The sequence below is a fragment of the Neofelis nebulosa genome, chromosome 1, assembly GCF_028018385.1.
Source record: "Neofelis nebulosa isolate mNeoNeb1 chromosome 1, mNeoNeb1.pri, whole genome shotgun sequence".
NCBI classification, from domain to species: domain Eukaryota; kingdom Metazoa; phylum Chordata; class Mammalia; order Carnivora; family Felidae; genus Neofelis; species Neofelis nebulosa.
In genome coordinates this window covers 115,126,260-115,150,491 of record NC_080782.1, presented here as the reverse complement: position 1 = coordinate 115,150,491, position 24,232 = coordinate 115,126,260, and the positions used below count along the sequence as shown (strand labels likewise).

The 24,232-nt window shown below is 41.7% G+C and overlaps 1 protein-coding gene across 3 annotated transcripts in view; it reads left to right on the top strand.

Annotated features, from left to right (window-relative positions):
- The first annotated feature begins 2,629 nt into the window (after positions 1-2,629).
- Positions 2,630-24,232, top strand: part of MAP3K1 (mitogen-activated protein kinase kinase kinase 1) — an 85,616-nt gene continuing 64,013 nt past the window's right edge. Inside the window, exon 1 of one of the 3 annotated variants that reach the window (XM_058732110.1) lies at positions 2,630-3,142. In XM_058732110.1, coding sequence (XP_058588093.1) covers positions 2,661-3,142 — 482 coding nt within the window. In that variant the 5' untranslated portion in view covers positions 2,630-2,660. Of the gene's footprint in view, positions 3,143-3,691; positions 4,206-14,599; positions 14,816-24,232 lie in introns of those variants that run through there. The other 2 variants (XM_058732136.1, XM_058732118.1) reach the window with 2 other exon arrangements.

Below are 24,232 nucleotides of genomic sequence, written 5' to 3'. Positions count from 1 at the left end.
GAATGACATACAGGCTGAAATATTTCTGCCAGTGCATACTAAATCAGCTCATTCTGATGTCAGTGATATTTATGCACAATCAAGAAACACACCAATATTAAGCTAGATTCTCCAAATGAATGTGTGTAGCAACCAAAGTGTGATAAAGGTTACCAAAGTTGTCATGGGATGAGTGAAATCATTGCAATACTTCTATCTGGGAAAGCATAGAACTAAAGGACTTGGAAATAGTACCTGAAGTTTTCAATGCACAAGCAACCTTCGAAGAGACACAGCCTCCTTTATGTCATTAAAGAAATCAAATTAAGGCACTTCAACATCAGGATCCAAGAGTACCAAAACCAGAGCTAGAGTCCTACCATGTTTAAGATTGAGAAACTACAGTAGCAATCCCATGGGTTAAATTGTCCTTAAAGAAGACTTTGTATTAACATATTGCAGACAAAGAACATCCTTTGCAATCAAGCATGTCCTTTGCTTATTTCTCTCTCCTCCCCCCTCTAAAAAAAAAAAAAAAATCTATTTGTCAGTGCATAATGACAACCCAAATATTTACATAAAAGATCAAGGGCAAAATTCCTCAAAGCACCAAAAACTAGGCAAAAGACCAGTACTTGGGTTTCTCGGTGGTGGTGTGTGGTGAATGGACGAGGTCAGAGAAGTGGGGCTAGTTTATAGTGTTGCATTTGCTACAAATAAAGAGTTTTACTGGAATCCTCTTCTACTTTGCTACTATGGCCAAACTTTAAAATTCGAACGATTTTGAAAGGCTAATTACAGGTAACTCTGTGTGTGTGTGTGTGTGTACACAATTTTAAGGTTTTTCTGTCTAAATAGGAAAGAGGATAGTTTATCCTTTCAATTTGGGATTTGGTGGGTGTGGCAATCTGGGAAGATCTGGGAAACAACTAGTGTTTAGTTTGGATGATACACCTGGCTACCATTAAAAGAGCATATAATTATAGCCTAAATGTAGACTTTAAATTTTAACAGATTTATCTAAACTTTCAAAATTTGTACCGTTGAATGTAACTATCTAAAACCATTCTATGGCAGATGTTGCAGTAGTATTCAAAACTGAGCTAATTTACACTGCCATTTTAAAAATCCCTCCAATATCACCACATTCCTAAGTTAACGTTTATACTCGGGAATGGGGCTTTCATTTCTTCTAGTTTGGAGAAGTCAAATGAATTGTTTTGTAGACAGTTCAGACTTCTAATTCTATGAAGACTGACAAGACAGCGCTCTACTTTGTGTTAGAGAGAAACCCTCTCCCTCCCATCCCCCCACGCTATGTTTTAATTAACGTTTCACAAAATAAATATAGGGGTGCAGGTCCCGGGTTGTGGGACGTTTCCCCTCACAGACAAACATGCTCGAGGAAAAGGAGGGGAGAAATAAACGCCACACAGAAGATCTACTCGCCAGAAGAAAGGTCGAAAATCATTAACATGTAAACGGTACTTCTTCCATTCCGAGGCACCTTATCGCCGAGACTGCCCCAGGGACTGGAAGGGTTCGGAACTCCAAGTTAGGCAACTTGGGGACTGCAGGGGTCGGGGCGGAGGGAACCCAGACCGTGGCCAGACCCTCCTTGGAAGGACGTGCGGCTAGAGGCATCGGATTTAGAGGCGGGGCGGGGCAGGGCCGGGGGGGGGGGGGGGGGAAGAAGGAGGGACTGGCAGAGGATGATATTATCGAGCACTTTCCTGCACAGCCTAGCTTCCTTCCCCAAACGCGCTCTATGTGGTCCCGTAAACCGCTGCCCTTCCCCAAAACAGCGGAAGAAAAAATAAAGATGTATAAGGGGACACCCGCCCTCCGTGTCTCTCTCTAGGTGAGAGGGGTATCCCAAATCGGTGATGTCAGGTCGTGAACAAGATATTCCAGGAAACGCTGAAGTTTTATTTGTAGTTCGTGTTGCGGAGGGTGGGGGAGGAGGACAATGGAAGAGAAAAACGTTTAAAAAAAAAAAAAACTTATTCTTTTTGGTCCGCGGCTGCACGTCTGCTGAAAATTGAGTTTCTTTCGCTTTCCATCAAGCCGAGAACCCTGGCCGCCACCTGCGCGTCCCGCGCGGGGTGGGGGAGGGGGTTGGTCCTCGCCCGGGTTCCCCGACGACCACTGCAAAGGGCAGCGACAATGACAAACCGCAAACTGTCTCGCCGGCATTCCCTTCAACGCACCACACACCTAAGTTCGAATTGAAACTCCCGTTGGCCGACCTCCCACCGAGCCAGGCCGAGATTGCGGCGGAGAGGAAGCTGCGCGCTGCCGCCACGGAGGCTCCTCCTCTCGCCGGTGCAGCCCGGGACTACCTGGCGGCTCGGGCAGGGGCGGGGGTTGGGTGCAGCACGCAAAGCTCAGGGCACCTTCGAGACGGCTACGTTCCAGCCCACTTCGCAGGCCAGCGCGCGACGCCGGGCGCACAGCCTATTCCTTCCACCTGCTCCATGCCGTACCCTCCCCCTTCCCTGGCTGTGCCCGGTGAGCCTGCCAGACCTTCCAGGCCAAGCACCCGGCTGGCCGTGCTCACGCAGTTGGCGCAGGCGGCCCTACGCTAGCGGCGCAGCGCCCGCCGGTCCGCCCGCCCCCTGCACTCTCCCCGCCCCCTCCCTCCCTCGCAGGGGCCGAGCGAATGTAGCCCGCGAGAGAAAATGGCGGCGGCGGCGGGGAATCGCGCCTCGTCGTCGGGATTCCCGGGCGCCCGGGCGGCGAGCCCCGAGGCGGGTGGTGGTGGAGGTGCTCTCAAGGCTAGCAGCGCGCCCGCAGCAGCCGCGGGGCTACTTCGGGAGGCGGGCAGCGGGGGCCGCGAGCGGGCTGACTGGCGGCGGCGGCAGCTGCGCAAAGTGCGGAGTGTGGAGCTGGACCAGCTGCCGGAGCCGCAGCTCTTCCTCGCCGCCTCACCGCCGTCCTCCTCCACTTCCCCGTCGCCGGAGCCCTCGGACGCAGCGGCGGGCGGGAGCGGTTTCCAGCCTGTGGCCGTGCCGCAACCCCACGGAGCCGCGAGCCGTGGCGGCGCCCACCCTCCGGAGCCCGCGGCCGCACCGGACAGCGGCGCTCCGAGCCCCGCGGGGGCCGAGTCCGGGGAGAAGCGGACGACCGCCGCCGAGCCGCCTCCTGCAGCGGCCCCAGCCGGGTGAGCTGCGCGGCCGGGGATGCGGCGGGGACTTGGGGGACGGGCGAGGGCAATGAATGAACCCCGGACACCGCGCACTGCGTCCCGGCGCTCAGCGCCGCTAAGCTGCGCGCCGCTCGCCGGGATCTGAGCCCTCGGGCACCCCCTTTGACCACTCCGGCGTCGGGCGGCGCCCCGGACCTGGCCTGCGGGACGAAACGGGGGCCCGGGGCGGGGACGTGCCGGAGAGTTTGTTATTGTTTGTAGACATGTGACAGGCGTGCGAGCAGCGCTGCAGGGACCCGTTGAGATAAGGTGTGGGGCCCCGGGCTGGCTTTGTGGGGCTCCGGAATCGGGACTCTTGGAGGACCCCCGGCGTGGGACCCTGGTGTTGCCCTCGGGGCTGGGCTGGGGGGAGGGCAGAAGCCTGTTGGCGGCGCCCCCAGACGAGAGTCCCGGGATCTCTGGGGTGAGGCCAGAGCCTGCAAACAAGCGGTGGTCAAAAAAAGGGGCGGGGTGGGTGGGAAGCCCAGCCCGAGGCCGGGTGGGGGGCCCGGGACGGAGGAGAACGCGGTGAGGTCCTCCCGGCCTTGACAGGCAGAGACCCTTAGCAGGTACCCGGGGCCGGCCCGGACGGAGGCAGAACGACCACAGGGGCTCCTGGTGGAAGGCGCTGTAACGCCTGTCAAAGCGTTGTGGGCGGGCAGACTGCACACTCGGGGACTTGTAATATTTTTGGAGTTGGTTTTTCTCATTGCGTCCCTCAAGGGGCTCCACATGTTCTTGGGAATGCGGACAGCGCCACTGAGACTTGAGTGACTTCTGTTTGCAGTTTGAAATTGGCCTTTGAAGTTTGCATTTGGCGGAGTGGTGTAAGAGCCAGGACCGGATGTGTCAGCCATTCAGTTTCAAAGCAGTGGTGACTGCTCCCCGCAGCCTCTCTGGCGTGGCTGGGGACCGCGGCTCGGGTGCGGTGCTTCCTGCTCGGTGCAGCTGCGCGGGCCGCCCGCCTGACTGAGGGATTCCAGGGGTCACAGTGCGGTGGGCTTCGGCTCACATAGCCCTGTAGTGCCAATGCATTACGGTATGTGTAAGGTAACAGACTAGACGTTCTTGGCCTGACCCTTTCTTTGGCTACTGGAAATCTTTATGTTAAAGGAAATTCTTTTAAGTGTGACAGCCCTAATCCATGTTTTTAGAAAATCTGACTAGTGTTTGCACAGCACAGTCTTGATGAGTATTTTGAGTTGCTGGAAATGTTTTTGTGATAGTTACCCATTGCCCTGTAGAGTTTCCTGACCTTTATTCTGAGTATTTTAAAGACTGTCTTAGATTTTTTTCCTTGTGAGACGAATCTGACAGTAGGAATCCTTGGTTTCGGTTATCTAAAGTTCTTTGGCACTTTTTTGAGCTTGATTATTTATTTAAAGCCACAGTTCATTTATTACCAGGAAGTCGCGCCCCCCCCCCCCAAATTACCCTAAAAATTACGGTCAACACTGTGCCATGGCAATCTTGAAAGGAAAGGAGATGGCTGTGATAGTCTTCTGCGTGCACTTGTAAATATAACTTAGTTTTATGAGAGTTAAGTTCCTCTACACTTTGCTGCTTCCCTGCAGATTGGAGTAAAAACTCAGTAGGATAATTCTTTGAAGGCAGATGATACTACAAATGAGCTCCAGATAAAAATATTAAACCTTAAATTTGGGAAGTTAATTTTATCTGTTCTGACGAAAGCAACTTTTGAATACAGTAAATAATTTAGTACCAGCATTCTAGTCATTAAAGAGCTATGAATATAGAAGAGCAACCACTGTAAAAAATAATGTGTAGAAGTTGTTTAGTGTTGTCTCCACACAAAATAAGAGGACTAAGATGGAGGCAGGTAGAATTCAGAAATGGTAATTTATGCTTAATTTTTGCATTTCATAACGTAGGTATTTTTCCCCTCTTTGTTTCAGGAGTGGATTATAATTGTGCAATGTGTGAAATAATTGGCTAATCAGCATAATCACTTTTTAAAAATGAATTTCACTAGCCAGAATGCTGTTTGTTCACCCTGTCATCCCTTCAAATTTCATTTATACTAAAATGTTGATTCCCTAAACTTTTGAAATATAGTGATTTTTCCTTTCAATTTCCTTGTCAGTGGGATTGAAATTCATTTGCATTTGTTGGTATAAATACTTTGAGTATAAAGAGTTCATTGAACTCTACATTTTACTTTTTTGACAGTTTCATTTGTACTTTCTGGAGGAAAATTTAGCCTTGAGATTTTGAAATATTTTTATGTTTTAGTAGTAGTAAGGGTCTGGAGACCCCTTCTGTCTAAAGACCTATTGTATGTTTTAAAGAGAATCCTATGATTTTTAATTTCAGAATTTCCTTCAGGTTTTTGACCTTTGGATGTAGAAACTGAAAATGTAGAAAATATATTTGTGCAGTATAAATTATGTAAGTTATACTCATATTAAAAATAGAAAAGTTTAAGTCTGACCCTCTCCTTTAGGGTAATAATTGAAACCATGAAAGTTTTGTGCCTGAAAGTGGCACCCAAAGGTTTGGGATTTTAACTTACATTACAGAATTAGGAACTTTTTCTTCCTATTTATTGTCTTTGAAGAAAAATTGCAGTGTTATCCTCCATTGAACAGGCTGTTGTGAGTTTGGTAGTTATAATTACTCTATCCTATTTTTGTAACTGAAAAAACCCTAACTATCAATTTGCTGGCCCCATGAAAGAACAAGATATGCTGTACTTGTTAATGTTAGTTTTTGTTAAAACTAAAGCTATTTCATAGGCTGCTTTTATATCCTCATATAGCCCTCAGCTTTCACTTCCGTTTAGAAGCTACTGGGTTAAAAATATAATTTAGTGATTTTTTTTACTAGAGGAGATACAGGAACATTATTACCTAAAAATAAGTTTTAAAAAATTGACAATTTTACAAAACAGTAGAGGGAGTTACATAAGTTAACATAGGTGAATTTGTAAGTTTTGTAGTTATGAATTATCTCCAAACTCTCTATTAAATCAAGTAAGAAAATTAATGCATTCTTCAAAGATTATCCTTATTAAATATAATTCTGAAAGAAAAATATCAGTTATAGTTGCTGCCAACTTTTGTTTTCTTTTCATATCTGATTTTGGCAGGGGTAACTGGTTAACCAACATTCCTTAATGTATGATTTCCAATACTCTTTAATAACTCCATTTTGTTAGATACAAAAACCAGGAAGTAGCCCTGTTCATTGGTACTGTTTCACCTCCTCATAGTGCCTCAAGTCTATGTTGCTTGTCTTAGAAAAATGGTCATTGACTTACTGACTTGAAGATTTCAAAATATAGAAAGAAAGGAGTGTTCTTTGTTTTCATCGAGTGCAAAATAACCAGCTACAGCTTGCCTAGGCTGTCTGCTCATCAGTCCTTGACACTGGCTGTGAACATTCCAGAAGAAGAAATAATGGGGTGGCAAGGCAGTTAATGGTGAATGGATTCCCCTGAGGGAAAATATGAGGCATTCAGAAGTGCTCTGAGTTAGAAAGCATGATTTGCATTTGTAACCCATTTTCTTGGGTTGAGGAGTCTTTCTCTATAAAGGCAGTAGAAAAATGTGGTATGGAAAAGTAATAGTCTCCAGAGGCTGCTTACGAACTATACTATATTGCACCTCTAACCTTGGTAATGTTTTGATTATATCAGATACCAAGTATAGTCCTTAGACTTGGTGGTTTTCCTCAATCCTGGCCTCTTTTTATATCCTAAGTCAAAAGTTAGAGCTACTTAAAAATGTGAATGGGTAGAAGATAAATGTAAGCAAATGTTCAGTATTAGGAATAGATCCACATTGTCTCTAACAAACAATTGAAGAACATTTTTAACATGAAAGAAGTAATCAGGAACAGAATTAAAGTAAATGGTTTGTGGCAAAACAGTGAGATTGGGTGATATGTAAGAGGATTTTAGCTATGGCTAAAACATGTTCATTGAGCATACAGATATGTTTGGATTCATTTTATGTAGTCACCTTTCTTCCCTTCTGCGGGTCAGACAAGTTACAGCCCTCCAAGGCTTCGTAATTTCTGTTTTCAAGAGGTGGAAACTTATAGGTAATGCTAAAGCCCTTTGATCCCATAACTAGAAGACAGAGCTCCGTCAGTCTGACTCCACAGTTCATTTCTTTCCACCATCTATGCTGCTTTTATTTTTTCAAATTAATAATTAAATTAATTGATAATTTTTAAGGAGGAAGTTACTCTGCAGGAGTCATAGTAAACATAATAGGTCTCCACTGAGTGCCATTGCCAATGTATTTGTCTCTTTATATGTATATACTGCATAGTTTTCTGTAACCTGGCCTTGTATATGTAATACAAGTAGACTGTACTAGATCACCTTATTGTGTTAGGCACGAAAAATAATTGATTCATGTTGAGTGTTTCTTAGATTTCTTGATTTGTGCTGTATTAAATCGGAAGTGGAGGGAAGTGAAGCTGAAATTAAAATCGCTCATTTATCTAAATCATCATACATGGAGAGAAACTTCCTGTTTAGCTGGACCTTGCTCCTTTGTTGTTCTTCTTTTTTTATTTCATTCATCCAACATGTAAGAATCTCTACAAGATGATAGTCTTTGTATTAGAGAAAAAGATCATTAATGCATGGTCTCAGTTTCTCTTGGTGGGTTCTAGTATGCATGTGTTAGCAGTACCATGTTAAGTGCTTTAAGAGAGATGTGAATTCAGAGAGACACGCAGATTAAAAATTAGTGTTCTGAATCTCATCCACAGCATTCCACACTGTATTCATGCAGTGAATATGATGGTACCTCCCTAACTTTCTCAGGAATTAGTTGGCCTTCCAGATTAGTAGTTAAGGGTGGTAGCTTTGTTTTACTTTCTGCAGGGCATTTGGTCTTTTTCCCCTTTCTTAGGACAGGTATATGCTGTAGTTTTTCCATTTCTACAGTAATGGAAAAAGGAAATCTAGATACAGATCAGTTTCAAACTGTTTCTGGCTATACTCTTAAGAGGAATATATACAGAACTGCAAGTTCAGATGTGATTTTTTTTTTCTTGAAAGAGAAAATGGAGTATGGGGAACAAGAAACTCAATATATGCCAATGGTGCTTTTAAACTTTAGTCTTAATTATTAGTAACAGCAACTCTGCTAGTTAAGAAAACAATATTGGGAAATGTAAATTATGCTCTATGGCATAAGATAATCAAGAAAATGTCCTTGTCTTTATATACTCTATGGCATATCACAGTTGGTTTAGGTATGTTTGGTATGGAAGGGAGTTTTATTAGTGACAGAGTCCTTTGGAATACCAGTTTGGTTAGTTTAGTTTAATAGATTGACATGTCATAGAGTGCCAAGAACTGTTAAGTTCTTAATAACCACCAAGCATATATTTCTGAGAGTACAGTCTGTCACCTGGAAATCATTAATGAGGCCATCAGACCTCTTGAAGAATGGAGGAAGTCCCTGGAGCTTCCACAGTGCTGTAGTTAGTGCATTAACTAAGTTTATCACATGAAATATATTGAGTGTATGTGGAGTAAGGAGAGAGTAGACACTGGGTGGAGACTTTACTCTTGACAAATAGACGTGATCATTACTTTTTTGTTGTTGCCTAAATAAGTCATTTAACTGATATATTATCAAATAACCTTCAAACTGGTCTAACAGCATTCTGAATAGTAAATATCAGTTGTTAACAAATGCGGAACTCTGTCTTATTATTTATACCATTGCCCAGTACCTAGACTAGTGTCTGCTACCCATGAATGTTAGGTGCCCATAAATGTTAGGATGGATTAATTTTCTCAAAGTGGTTATTTTTAAATTAGTGTATCTGAAGATTACAATAATTTACTTTGATGTGATTTTAATCATGGTCTAGCTTAAGGCAAGTTTTGAAGTCAAGAACTGTTTCTTAGGCTTGATATTTAGTAGCAATAGTTGGTGTTTAGCAATCACTGACCATATTGATTGATTTCATATTATGTATAACAAAGTAATTAGTTTAATAGCTCAGTGTAGTTGCAAAGTAATTAGAGCCATGCTCAAAGTATCGAATAGTGAGAAAATTGAGTTTCTGATATTTCAAGTGGCTAGTTATTTGGACTGATGGGTAATCCTCCTGATTATCTTCTTCACCCTGACAGTTCTTGCTTGGTGGCCCATCATCACTCTCTTGAACATTAATATTAGAAGATCTTCAGGTTGATCCTAGGGCTTCTCTCATTTTGTCTTCTCCATCCCTACCCTCATTAATGCCTTGAGATCAATTATTGACCGTTCACAAATGATTGCCGAATTTCCTAACCATGACCTCTCCTGAACTCCAGACTTAACATCTAACTGTCTGTGTAACAGAGCCATACTCAGATATCTAAAATCAAATTCAGAACTTTCCCTATACCTTGTTCTACTAATACGTTCTCGGCTTATGGAATGGCAGAACCAGAACCTAGGAGTTACCCTTGACAGCTCCTTGTGTATAGTCCACCATCAGAGGCTGAGGATTTGACTGTTACCACATCCTTAAGCCAGGCTTCCATGATCCCTTATTTAGACTAATGTAGTAGCTTCCTGACTTGCCCCTGTATCCTGCTTTCTCCCTTCTAATCTGTTCTCCTTATTATATGGCCAGAGTGATTATTTTTATTTTTATTTTTATTTTTATTTTATTTTATTTTATTTTATTTTTATTTTATTTTATTTTATTTTATTTAAGTAGGCTCCATGCCCAGTGTGGAGCCCAATGCAGAGCTTGAACTCAGGACCTTGAGATCAAGACTGGCTGAGATCAAGACTCATGCCCTTAACTGACTGAGCCAGCCAGGTGCCCACAGAGTGATGACTTTAAAATGTTAATCTGATTATAACAATTTTCCTCTAGAAAAGTAAGATTAAATATGAAAACTCTCAGAAGCTTTCTATTTGGTTAAAAACAGAGAATCCTTAACATGCTCTACCCAGTCCCTGCCCTGTCTGGCCCTGCGCCTCTCCAGGCTGTCTCAGATCACACTTGCCCTTGTTCTTTGCTGGCTTGCCTTCTTTCATTTCCTCAAACTCAGCATTCCACCTCTCGCCATAGGGCTTTGGCATGTACTGCATGCTCCCTCTGCCGGGAACACTCTTCCCCAGTCCCATGTCAGTACTTCCTTGTTCAAACCTTAGCTCAATGATACTTCCTCGGGGAAGCTTTTCTTCCCTGGTCTCTCAGACTGGCTTGTAGCACAGTGTCTCTCTACTGTCGATGTTGTGATTTTACATTTGTTATCTCATTTGATGAATTGCTGCCTTCTCCAGAAGATTATAAGACCTTTGTGGGCAGTGCCTGTGCCTGGATGGGGACCCGGCACCTAGCAAATGCCTGGCCCAGAGTAGACCCCCAGAGTAAATATTTGTGGAATAAATGAGTAAGGATAATAATGGCAAGTTTAACCTAGTGGATCATCTGTTTGTCGCCTTTGGTCACAGTACCCTTGGACCTAGCTGAGACATGAATAAACAGCAAAAGCCTAGATGATTGTTGTTTCCAAGTTCTCAGTTTGTGATAGATTCATTGGGAAGTATATGGACTATTAGACATGCCAAGTGCCTTGACTGAGGTAGGACAGCTTAATGTGGCATGGGGGAAATAGCTATATAGTAGTCCCTTACCCCCTTTCCCATGGTTTCACTTTCCAAGGTTTCAGTCGGCTGGCCGCAGTCTGATGATCCTGCTTCCTCCTTCTGACACTGTCATCACAAGTTCAGTAGTGCTACCCCTTCCCCACTCATGCTCTGTCTCTCCCTCTCTTTCTCTCAAAAATAAAGAAAAACATTTAAAAAAAATTTAAAAAGGGTGGGGGGGGGGGCCCTGGATGGTTCAGTCAGTGGGTTAAGCATCCAACCTTGGCTCAGGTTATGATCTCACGGTTCATGCATTCAAGTCCCGCATTGGGCTCTGTGCTGACAGCTCAGAGCCTGGAGCCTGCTTCACATTCTATGTCTATGTGTCTGTCTCTGTCTCTCTCTCTCACTCTCTCTTCCTCCTTCCACCCCTCACTCATGTTCCCTCTCTCAAAACTAAATAAAAACGTTAAAAAACTTTTTTAAAAAAGTTCAGTAGTAGCTTAACACTACGTCGCCAAGTCTACATCATTCGCCTCACTTCATCTCATCAGATGGGCATTTTATCATGTTACATCATCACAAGAAGGGTGAGTACAGTACAATAAGACTTGGAGAGAAAGTGACCACGTTCACATAACTTTTATAAAATTATATTGTAATAATTGTTCTATTAGTTACTGTTACTCTTACAGTGCCTAATTTATAAATTTAGAAAAAACATAATTTATGTAGGGTTCAGTACTATCTCTGGTTTTAGATATCCACTGGGGGTCTTGGAATGTGTTCCTAGTGGATAAGGGGAGACTGCTCTACTGCATGATAATCTCTTGTAGGTAAGAAGAGCTTACTGTGTGTATGTAATTCTTTTGCACTTACTAGGGTACTGAAAATGTGTGTGTATGCATATTTATGTATATATGAATAAATATACACATAAAGGTGCCACGCATTAATATAATGATTCCTTTTTTTTCAAGTTCTCAAAATGTTATGTAAACTTAAGATATCGTTTTAAGGTTCTTGTCCCAATGTATTCATATGAATAAATATACTCATAAAGATGTTATGCATTAATGTAATTGTTCCTTTTTCACAAACTAGTCATGTAATGTAAACTTAAAATGCCATTTCCAGGATTCTTGTCACAATATAACCCTACTTCATGTAAAATTTATTGAACTGTTTTTGATAGTAATTCAACTTGTAATAAATAGAAGTTCACATTTGCACTAAAGAGATTTGCCAGGCAAATACTGTATGAGATTTCAGGAACCAAGAGCCCACATAACAGAAAGAAAACATTTTAAAGTTTACTGATGGTAACTAAACCCAGCAGCCTCCCTTATCTAGAACATGGTTTAGCACTAAGATGTAGGAAAAAAAGGCTCTCAGCCGCCAAAGAGCCTGTAACAAAATCTATCCTTTGAAGTTCTTTTATTTTACACTTAATGAGAGTTCCAAGGGCATTGGCTCAGGATTCACAGACACTTACTTAAGATATTCTTGTTTTCTTGTCCATTTGGTGTCCCTAAAACACAGCAATCAAAAGCAGCCAATTAGAAGGACTAGGAGTATGAAGGACAGGTTCCCTGATGGCAGCAATACTGGCGGAGAGATTTGACAGCCAGAGAGGAGAGAGGGAGGGAGAGGAGGATGTCACAGCATTGCTGTTGGGGACACCTGGTGTGGGAACATTCTGTTCCACATACCTGGATAGCTTCTCAAATTATGAATTTTTTGAATGACAAAACTTTCCACATTACTTCTTGAGCACCAATTTCCTTATTTGTAGAATGACTATGAAGAAGATTGTTTTTTATAATGGCGAGTGTGGCTCATCATAACAAAGTTGTGGTGTTTCTTTCTATTCAGTGAACGGAAATTAGAATGTTTATAATATATTAAGATTTTCATTCAAGATAGTTGTAGCAAGTATTTTGATCCTTAAAGTGGTAAGCTTCTAAATTATCTAGAATAGGTAGTTACATAGCCCTGATGGTACTAAATAATTGAAGAGTCCGTTAGAATTCTGTAAAATTGGATGCCACTCATTAGAAATGTCGTGTGGATTGTCTCTGTGGGAAAATCTTTTTCGTTCTATTTGTTGGCTTGAATCATATTCTACCCTGCAGTTTCTTTAAGATACTTCTTAATCACTACCACTAGGGATATATCCTGACCTTTCTCCTAGTTAGACTGTGAAGAGTGAAGCAGTAAGCTCTGACTTTTTAACACTGATCAAGTTACTTAATGACTGCAAGGTTTTTGGTTTAATTACTTGGAAAAGTCTGTATGCTTTAAGGTGGTAAGTGTTTTGAAACAGACATTCACATTTCTTCCTTTTTTCTCCTTCGAGGTTAATTGGCTGCATCTCTTTATCTTCTGGATTTCTATTAATATTCTTAAATTCTGCTTGGGTAGTAAATAAGATAATTTTAATTGAAACTTAGATTTTATAAAAGATGTGACAGACTAATGTAGATATTAATATTCCTGAAAAAGTTTTAGGTTTTTTAATCTAAATTTATTTTGAATTATGAAAATATGTTTCAATCTTCTGATACAATGGCATCTCCATGCTGTTTTATGAGGTCCTAATAATGTTTTTGGGATTCAGGACTTATAGAATTAAACTTCATTATTAAAATGATTGGACAGCCCTTTTGAAAGCAATAGAACAATTATTTTTTTAATTTGTATCTTTATCATTTTACAAAAAGGACTGTACACTGGAGACTACAAATTTTTTTTTCTTTTTTTTAGATTTCTTTTTAACATTCATTTTTGAGAGGGTGTGAACAGGGCAGGGGCAGAGAGAGAGGGAGACATAGAATCCAAAGCAGGCTCCAGGCTCTGAGCTGTCACCACAGAGCCTGACGTGAGGCTTGAACTCACAAGCTGTGAGATCATGACCCAAGCCGAAGTTAGACGCTTAACTGACTGAGCCACCCAGGCGCCCCATAAATTTGCCTTTTTCTTGACAGTATTTTGTTAGTTGTGTTGATAAACATGGAGCTATCTTTTTTGTTTTTTTTAATGTTTATTTATTTTTGAGAGAAACCAAGTGTAAGCGGGGAAGGGGCAGAGAGAGAGAGAGAGGGAGACACAGAATCTGAAGCAGGCTGCAGGGTCTAAGCTGTCAGCACAGAGCCCAATGTAGGGCTCAAATCCACTAACCAAGAGATCATGACCTGAGCCAAAGTCAGTCACTTAACTGACTGAGCCACCCAGGCGTCCCTGAGCTATCTTTTTAATGACTGAATAATATTCTGTTATATGAATGTCTCATTAGCCAGTTTTCTATTTTTTTCTCAGTTTCCCGTTTTTAGACATTTATATTGTTTTTGTTTGGATTGTTATATTAACCTTTAGTGACTGCCATCGTATATGCATTTTTATGTATTAGAGAATTTATTTCTATAAAATAAATATTCAGAAGTGGAATTGCTGAGTCAAAGGACATGGATATTTAAAATTTGATTGTATAGCTGAATTGCATCATCAAACATTGTACCAGTTTATATTTATTTCTGTTTATTTCACAGTATGTGAGAGTGCCCGTGGCCCCACATTTTGGGTATCATTGGACATCATCCATCTTTCATTTTTTGCCAGTCTGGATGAAAGATGGTTTCTTATTTTAATTTGCATTTTTTAGCTTTTTAACATCATTGTACAACTTGCCATATTTATTATGGACAAGCTGTCATAATAATTTATTGGACAAGTTGTCATATTTATTAACAGTTTTATATTTCTTTGGTATATTTTCTTTCATACATGGGTAAGAACTGTTTATTTTTTCCTGTTGGTTTGTGATCACCCTTTGTATGTTAGAATAGCTCTGACATGTATTGCAATTGTTTTCCTCACTTTTGTGTTATGAATTTCAGTTAAGAGTGTTTTTCCACAAAGAAAGTTTAATTGTCTTTTCAGATTTCAGTTTTTTCTTTTCATTATTTTTGCATTTAGGTCTTATAGCATGGCCTTCTAGAGATGCAGTGCTGTGTAGTACTGAAGAGTGCAGATGCATGAATTATAGTCAGAGTGTCACCACTGCCAGGTAGTGTAACTGGGCAGTTACTTACCTTCTTTGCATTTCACTTTTCTTAACTGTAAGATGAAGATACCATTTCATAGTTATAATGAGGACTGAGTATTTGTATAGCTCTTCAGACAGTGAGTGCTTGGTGCACAGTAAACACTGTATAAGTAATGGTTCTTACTATTCCCTATTGTAAAGTTATACAAATTCACCAGCATTTTCTAATATTTTTATGTATTTAAAAAAAAAAAAAACTTTAACTTCTGATCCATCTGAAGTTGTAAGGAATGGTACAGGGTCTAACTTCATTGTCTCCTAATGACTAGGTGTCCCAGCACTGTTTATTGATTAAAAGTATTCCCTTTATCACATACTAAATTCTCAGATATTTGGAAGTTCCTAGATACATTTCTTTATTCCAGATCTTTTTCTTGCACTAAGGGCCTAAACTCCTAAATAGCCACATTTCAAGATTAAAAGAAAGACATTAACTAGAGAGAAAGGATATATCAGGAGATTATTAACTATATCTTTGCTGACTCATTCTTATTGATTTTGGTCCCTGAAATGTCTTGGCTTCATTGACAGAACCCTGCATCCTACTGCCTCTGGGATAGTTTCTCTAGAAGGTGCAGCTCTGGCAGGTGCTATAGCCCTGTGTCCACACTGAATCCCTGTCACCCTGCCCCCCAGCTTCTCTATCCTCTCCCTCAGTTCTCCTGCTTGTTTTGGGTGCCTGTTGGTAACCCCTGCCATCATCTCCCTCATTGCTGTGCTCTTATTCTTCTGGCTTTCTTATCCTCAGCATCCAAGCAGTCTCCAGTTGTACTGTTGCCAGTTCCCTGCTAGCCTTGGAATTCACCCTACAGCTGCTAATCCAGGGTCACACTATTGTCACCTCATCTCGATCTTGCAAAGCCTCCTTCCTAACTAGACTCCTGCTTTTAGACATGTCTTCCTGTCTTTTCCCTACACTGTAGTTAGAGTGAGGCTTCTACAGTGAGGGTATGACCCTGACACTTCTGTCCACGGAACTTTCCTTCATCCTCAGAATAAAGTCCAGACTCCTTAATCTAGCTCAGAAGCCCCTGGTGACCAGGTCTGCTCCCCTCTTAGCTCCCCCTTTCAGGACACCGTCTTTATTTTCAATGTGCTGTTTCCTCCATCTGGAATACTCCTCATCTCCACTGTGAGATGGTTTTCAATATGTTTTTACTCCCTTTGCAATAACGAATTACTGGTATTCTACTAAATATAAGTGTGGCTTTTTGCAGAAGTCAATACTGTATTGTGAATTCTGCTGAACTCTGATTTAAAGTTCCTCAGTATCTGAATTAGATTTGTCGCTTTTAAACCTCTTCAGTTTTTCCTCTGTGATTGTGTATGTAGTCACGTCTTAACTGAACAACGGTGTTTATGAAGAGTTGTTTGTAAAGTGTACGTTATTACACAGTGAGTCGGATTTTTCAGGTTATGTGAAAATTTCATAGGTGCAATGTTGGGAGAAAATTTTGGTGCCACACAATGTATTGGTGTCTTTGGGAATAATCCAAGACCATCTCCCGTAGGAGAACAAACATGCTGAAATGCTGCAATCACAGGGCTTGACTGTGTCCTGGGCACATCATCACAAGGTTTATATCAGCTGCCTGGCCTCCTCAGGCAAGGTCCCAGGAAGCCGATGGGCTATAGGAAGACAGGCCTGTCAGATGTGGGGTCATTTGAAATCTCTTTTTGTCTAGTCTTTGCATAGTCTTTCCAGAAAAACCAAAGGCTAGAGTAGTAAACATGCCAGGGTGAATGTCCATTACGAGTGCTGTCATCCCCCCTTACACCGCCACCATCCATGCCTTCAAGAGCACTCTGAGTGACTTCTGTGAACCAGGCTCCAAGGTGCTAGGGACCCAGGAGGGATGATGCGTGTAAAGGAGTTTAACAAGGTAACAGTCTGCTGATGACAAGGGTTGTGCAGCTCTTAGTCATCTGGGAATGACACTGGTGTAGGGAGGGTTTTCAGGGAAATGGGAGGTCCATGCCAAGTTCTGGAGAATGCAGAGTTGTGAAACAGGTGAAAGGGGCTTGCTTACAGGGAGACTTCATGAGGTGCAGGGGGAACAGACACAGGCCCTCTGCTGGTAAGTGAACTGCAAGTATAGTTCAAATAGCTCTAAATGGGTGGAGAGTAGAGTGTACATGGGGCTAAGGAACCAACCTGTGGACAAGATTTCTGTCTGTGCCCAGAGAGCCGTGCAGAGGTCTCTGCTTCATTATTGCTCCCACTGGTCAATCCTTAGATCTCTGTGCTTAGGGCAAAATAAAAAGCTTTTGTAGTTTTACAGGTAACCACAGTGTGCTAGGAAGTGGAACAGGAGGCCCAAAGAAGGAGTTACATCAGAGCTGGTGCAAGGTAGTCTGCAGCCACAAGTCTTTCTGGCAGCTATGACTCTTGCATGGCCAGCAGCTCCCACAGTTGCAGAGGTCCACAGATTGGGAGTTGTTTACCTGCAAAACAAATTCCATCCACTTTGAACCTGAATGTGGTTTTGGAACTGCACTACACTGGGCTGTAGTGATTAGGGCCCTAAGAGTCAGACCTGCTAGCCACTTAATACTGTTGGACCCAGGGAATGTCACTTAACTTCTCTGACCCTCATATTTCTCACCTCAAAAATGGTGTGAGTGGGGTGATGAGATGAAATAATAAAGCTTGATTCTTGACCCAGTAAAGTACTCAGTAGGGGCGCCTGGGTGACTGTCAGTTAAGCCTCCGACTTCGGCTCAGGTCATGATCTCACAGCCTGTGAGCTCAAGGCCCACGTCAGGCTTAATTCTGACCGCTCAGAGCGTGGAGCCTGCTTCGGATTGTGTCTGTCTGTCTTGTCTCTCTTTTGGCCCCTTCCCCATTTGTGCTCCGTCTTTCTCAAAATAAATAAATAAAAGTAAACATTAAAAAAAAATTTTTAAGTACTCATTAACTGTCAGTAATATCACTGCAAATAACTATGAAGACCAGTTAAAACTTTGTACAAATGAAGATGAGGTTAAGACACTCAAGGTTACCTTACTAATTACCATTAATTTAGGAAAGGTAATGTATATAGAGTATGTGTCATCTTGAGAGGAATTTATTTTTTATTATTTTGAAATTATTTACTAGAATAATGGAAAACACAACTTTCAGAATTATGTGATAGGGGATAAAGCATATCACTGGTAGTACATAGATCAAGGTTCTCATCACTTTGTGAGGACATAGGGCTGGTTTTCTGGGTTTGGTTTTCTCATCTGTGAAAAGAAGAGGTGACTTACATAATCTCTTGGTTCCCTTAAAGATCTAACAACTTTACAAAAATTTAATTTGAAAATTACCGCTTGTGGCTGTATTTAGTTCTAATTACTGAAATGATTACTTTTGTGAACTTACATACTCTTGAAATTTTAAACCTGGATATCAGCCCTAACAAGAAATACAAATGAAAATCAATGAAGGCCTAGAAAAGTGGAATCATGTTTATTAACTGACATTAAATGATGAGAAAATCCTTACTTTTTTTTTAAAGCCTGTAACTATACTGGGAGTATAGTATTTTGCAAAGTGGAGAAAAATTAGGACTGAGTAATTAGCATGTTTGTGTTTAACAGCTATGGTTAGAGAAGAGTTTTGAAAGTAACTTTGAATCTAATTTTTGGTAACTATACTGGTAAAAGCTGTTTTGCCTTTTGGGTTTTTTTTTGTTTAGCTTTTTTTTTTTATTTTATTTTTATTTTTATTTTTATTTTTTTATTTTTTATTTTTTAATATATGAAATTTACTGTCAAATTGGTTTCCATACAACACCCAGTGCTCATCCCAAAAGGTGCCCTCCTCAATACCCATCACCCACCCTGCCCTCCCTCCCACCCCCCATCAACCCTCAGTTTGCTCTCAGTTTTTAACAGTCTCTTATGCTTTGGCTCTCTCCCACTCTAACCTCTTTTTTTTTTTTTTTTTCCCTTCCCCTCCCCCATGGGTTTCTGTTACGTTTCTCAGGATCCACATAAGAGTGAAATCATATGGTATCTGTCTTTCTCTGTATGGCTTATTTCACTTAGCATCACACTCTCCAGTTCCATCCACGTTGCTACAAAAGGCCATATTTCATTTTTTCTCATTGCCACGTAGTATTCCATTGTGTATATAAACCACAATTTCTTTATCCATTCATCAGTTGATGGACATTTAGGCTCTTTCCATAATTTGGCGATTGTTGAGAGTGCTGCTATAAACATTGGGGTACAAGTGCCCCTATGCATCAGTACTCCTGTATCCCTTGGATAAATTCCTAGCAGTGCTATTGCTGGGTCATAGGGTAGGTCTATTTTTAATTTTTTGAGGAACCTCCACACTGCTTTCCAGAGCGGCTGCACCAATTTGCATTCCCACCAACAGTGCAAGAGGGTTCCCGTCTCTCCACATCCTCTCCAGCATCTATAGTCTCCTGATTTCTTCATTTTGGCCACTCTGACTGGCGTGAGGTGGTATCTGAGTGTGGTTTTGATTTGTATTTCCCTGATGAGGAGCGACGTTGAACATCTTTTCATGTGCCTGTTGGCCATCCGGATGTCTTCTTTAGAGAAGTGTCTATTCATGTTTTCTGCCCATTTCTTCACTGGGTTATTTGTTTTTCGGGTGTGGAGTTTGATGAGCTCTTTATAGATTTTGGATACTAGCCCTTTGTCCGATGTGTCATTTGCAAATATCTTTTCCCATTCCGTTGGTTGCCTTTTAGTTTTGTTGGTTGTTTCCTTTGCTGTGCAGAAGCTTTTTATCTTCATAAGGTCCCAGTAATTCACTTTTGCTTTTAATTCCCTTGCCTTTGGGGATGTGCCGAGTAAGAGATTGCTATGGCTGAGGTCAGAGAGGTCTTTTCCTGCTTTCTCCTCTAAGGTTTTGATGGTTTCCTGTCTCACATTCAGGTCCTTTATCCATTTTGAGTTTATTTTTGTGAATGGTGTGAGAAAGTGGTCTAGTTTCAACCTTCTGCATGTTGCTGTCCAGTTCTCCCAGCACCATTTGTTAAAGAGACTGTCTTTTTTCCATTGGATGTTCTTTCCTGCTTTGTCAAAAATGAGTTGGCCATACGTTTGTGGGTCTAGTTCTGGGGTTTCTATTCGATTCCATTGGTCTATGTGTCTGTTTTTATGCCAATACCATGCTGTCTTGATGATGACAGCTTTGTAGTAGAGGCTAAAGTCTGGGATTGTGATGCCTCCTGCTTTGGTCTTCTTCTTCAAAATTACTTTGGCTATTCGGGGCCTTTTGTGGTTCCATATGAATTTTAGGATTGCTTGTTCTAGTTTCGAGAAGAATGCTGGTGCAATTTTGATTGGGATTGCATTGAATGTGTAGATAGCTTTGGGTAGTATTGACATTTTGACAATATTTATTCTTCCAATCCATGAGCAGGGAATGTCTTTCCATTTCTTTATATCTTCTTCAATTACCTGCATAAGCTTTCTATAGTTTTCAGCATACAGATCTTTTACATCTTTGGTTAGATTTATTCCTAGGTATTTTATGCTTCTTGGTGCAATTGTGAATGGGATCAGTTTCTTTATTTGTCTTTCTGTTGCTTCATTGTTAGTGTATAAGAATGCAACTGATTTCTGTACATTGATTTTGTATCCGGCAACTTTGCTGAATTCATGTATCAGTTCTAGCAGACTTTTGGTGGAGTCTATCGGATTTTCCATGTATAATATCATGTCATCTGCAAAAAGCGAAAGCTTGACTTCATCTTTGCCAATTTGGATGCCTTTGATTTCCTTTTGTTGTCTGATTGCTGATGCTAGAACTTCCAGCACTATATTAAACAGCAGCGGTGAGAGTGGGCATCCCTGTCGTGTTCCTGATCTCAGGGAAAAAGCTCTCAGTTTTTCCCCATTGAGGATGATGTTAGCTGTGGGCTTTTCATAAATGGTTTTTATGATCTTTAAGTATGTTCCTTCTATCCCGACTTTCTCAAGGGTTTTTATTAAGAAAGGGTGCTGGATTTTGTCAAAGGCCTTTTCTGCATCGATTGACAGGATCATATGGTTCTTTTCTTTTTTTTTGTTAATGTGATGTATCACGTTGATCGATTTGCGAATGTTGAACCAGCCCTGCATCCCAGGAATGAATCCCACTTGATCATGGTGAATAATTCTTTTTATATGCTGTTGAATTCGATTTGCTAGTATCTTATTGAGAATTTTTGCATCCATATTCATCAGGGATATTGGCCTGTAGTTCTCTTTTTTTACTGGGTCTCTGTCTGGTTTAGGAATCAAAGTAATACTGGCTTCATAGAATGAGTCTGGAAGTTTTCCTTCCCTCTCTATTTCTTGGAATAGCTTGAGAAGGATAGGTATTATCTCTGCTTTAAACATCTGGTAGAACTCCCCTGGGAAGCCATCTGGTCCTGGACTCTTATTTGTTGGGAGATTTTTGATAACCGATTCAATTTCTTCGCTGGTTATGGGTCTGTTCAAGCTTTCTATTTCCTCCTGATTGAGTTTTGGAAGAGTGTGGGTGTTTAGGAATTTGTCCATTTCTTCCAGGTTGTCCAATTTGTTGGCATATAATTTTTCATAGTATTCCCTGATAATTGTTTGTATCTCTGAGGGATTGGTTGTAATAATTCCATTTTCATTCATGATTTTATCTATTTGGGTCATCTCCCTTTTCTTTTTGAGAAGCCTTGCTAGAGGTTTGTCAATTTTGTTTATTTTTTCAAAAAACCAACTCTTGGTTTCGTTGATCTGCTCTACAGTTTTTTTAGATTCTATATTGTTTATTTCTGCTCTGATCTTTATGATTTCTCTTCTTCTGCTGGGTTTAGGCTGCCTTTGCTGTTCTGCCTCTATTTCCTTTAGGTGTGCTGTTAGATTTTGTATTTGGGATTTTTCTTGTTTCTTGAGATAGGCCTGGATTGCAATGTATTTTCCTCTCAGGACTGCCTTCGCTGCGTCCCAAAGCGTTTGGATTGTTGTATTTTCATTTTCGTTTGTTTCCATATATTTTTTAATTTCTTCTCTAATTGCCTGGTTGACCCACTCATTCGTTAGTAGGGTGTTCTTTAACCTCCATGCTTTTGGAGGTTTTCCAGACTTTTTCCTGTGGTTGATTTCAAGCTTCATAGCATTGTGGTCTGAAAGTATGCATGGTATAATTTCAATTCTTGTAAACTTATGAAGGGCTGTTTTGTGACCCAGTATATGATCTATCTTGGAGAATGTTCCATGTGCACTCGAGAAGAAAGTATATTCTGTTGCTTTGGGATGCAGAGTTCTAAATATATCTGTCAAGTCCATCTGATCCAATGTATCATTCAGGGCCCTTGTTTCTTTATTGACTGTGTGTCTAGATGATCTATCCATTTCTGTAAGTGGTGTGTTAAAGTCCCCTGCAATGACCACATTCTTATCAATAAGGTTGCTTATGTTTATGAGTAACTGTTTTATATATCTGGGGGCTCCGGTATTTGGCGCATAGACATTTATAATTGTTAGCTCTTCCTGATGGATAGACCCTGTAATTATTATATAATGCCCTTCTTCATCTCTTGTTACAGCCTTTAATTTAAAGTCTAGTTTGTCTGATATAAGTATGGCTACTCCAGCTTTCTTTTGGCTTCCAGTAGCATGATAAATAGTTCTCCATCCCCTCACTCTCAATCTAAAGGTGTGCTCAGACCTAAAATGAGTCTCTTGTAGACAGCAAATAGATGGGTCTTGTTTTTTTATCCATTCTGATACCCTATGTCTTTTGGTTGGCGCATTTAATCCATTTACTTTCAGTGTTATTATAGAAAGATACGGGTTTAGAGTCATTGTGATGTCTGTATGTTTTATGCTTGTAGTGATGTCTCTGGTACTTTGTCTCACAGGATCCCCCTTAGGATCTCTTGTAGGGCTGGTTTCGTGGTGACAAATTCCTTCAGTTTTTGTTTGTTTGGGAAGACCTTTATCTCTCCTTCTATTCTAAATGACAGACTTGCTGGATAAAGGATTCTCGGCTGCATATTTTTTCTGTTTAGCACACTGAAGATATCGTGCCAAGCCTTTCTGGCCTGCCAAGTTTCAAAGGAGAGATCAGTCACGAGTCTTATAGGTCTCCCTTTATATGTGAGGGCACGTTTATCCCTTGCTGCTTTCAGAATTTTCTCTTTATCCTTGTATTTTGCCAGTTTCACTATGATATGTCGTGCAGAAGATCGATTCAAGTTACGTCTGAAGGGAGTTCTCTGTGCCTCTTGGATTTCAATGCCTTTTTCCTTCCCCAGTTCAGGGAAGTTCTCAGCTATAATTTCTTCAAGTACCCCTTCAGCACCTTTCCCTCTCTCTTCCTCCTCTGGGATACCAATTATGCGTATATTATTTCTTTTTAGTGTATCACTTAGTTCTCTAATTTTCCCCTCATACTCCTGGATTTTTTTATCTCTCTTTCTTTCAGCTTCCTCTTTCTCCATAACTTTATCTTCTAGTTCACCTATTCTCTCCTCTGCCTCTTCAATCCGAGCCGTCGTGGTTTCCATTTTGTTTTGCATTTCGTTTAAAGCGTTTTTCAGCTCCTCGTGACTGTTCCTTAGTCCCTTGATCTCTGTAGCAAGAGATTCTCTGCTGTCCTGTATACTGTTTTCAAGCCCAGCGATTAATTTTATGACTATTATTCTAAATTCACTTTCTGTTATATTATTTAAATCCTTTTTGATCAGTTCATTAGCTGTTGTTATTTCCTGGAGATTCTTCTGAGGGGAATTCTTCCGTTTGGTCATTTTGGACAGTCCCTGGAGTGGTGAGGACCCGCAGGGCACTTCCCCCGTGCTGTGGTGTATAACTGGAGTTGGTGGGCGGGGCCGCAGTCCGACCTGATGTCTGCCCCCAGCCCACCGCTGGGGCCACAGTCAGACTGGTGTGTGCCTTCTCTTCCCCTCTCCTAGGGGCGGGATTCACTGTGGGGTGGTGTGGCCCGTCTGGTCTACTTGCACACTGCCAGGCTTGTGGTGCTGGGGAGCTGGCGTATTAGCTGGGGTGGGTAGGCAAGGTGCACGGGGGCAGGAGGGGCAGGCTTAGCTCGCTTCTCCTTAGGTGATCCACTTCAGGAGGGGCCCTGTGGCAGCGGGAGGGAGTCAGATCCGCTGCCGGAGGTTTGGCTCCGCAGAAGCACAGAGTTGGGTGTTTGCGCGGAGCGAGCAAGTTCCCTGGCAGGAACTGGTTCTCTTTGGGATTTTGGCTGGGGGATGGGCGGGGGAGATGGCGCTGGCGAGCGCCTTTGTTCCCCGCCAAGCTGAGCTCTGCCGTCCGGGGGCTCAGCAGCTCTCCCTCCCTTTGTCCTCCAGCCTTCCCGCTTTCTGAGCAGAGCTGTTAACTTCTGACCTCCCAGACGCTAAGTCGCGCTTGCTGTCGGAACACAGT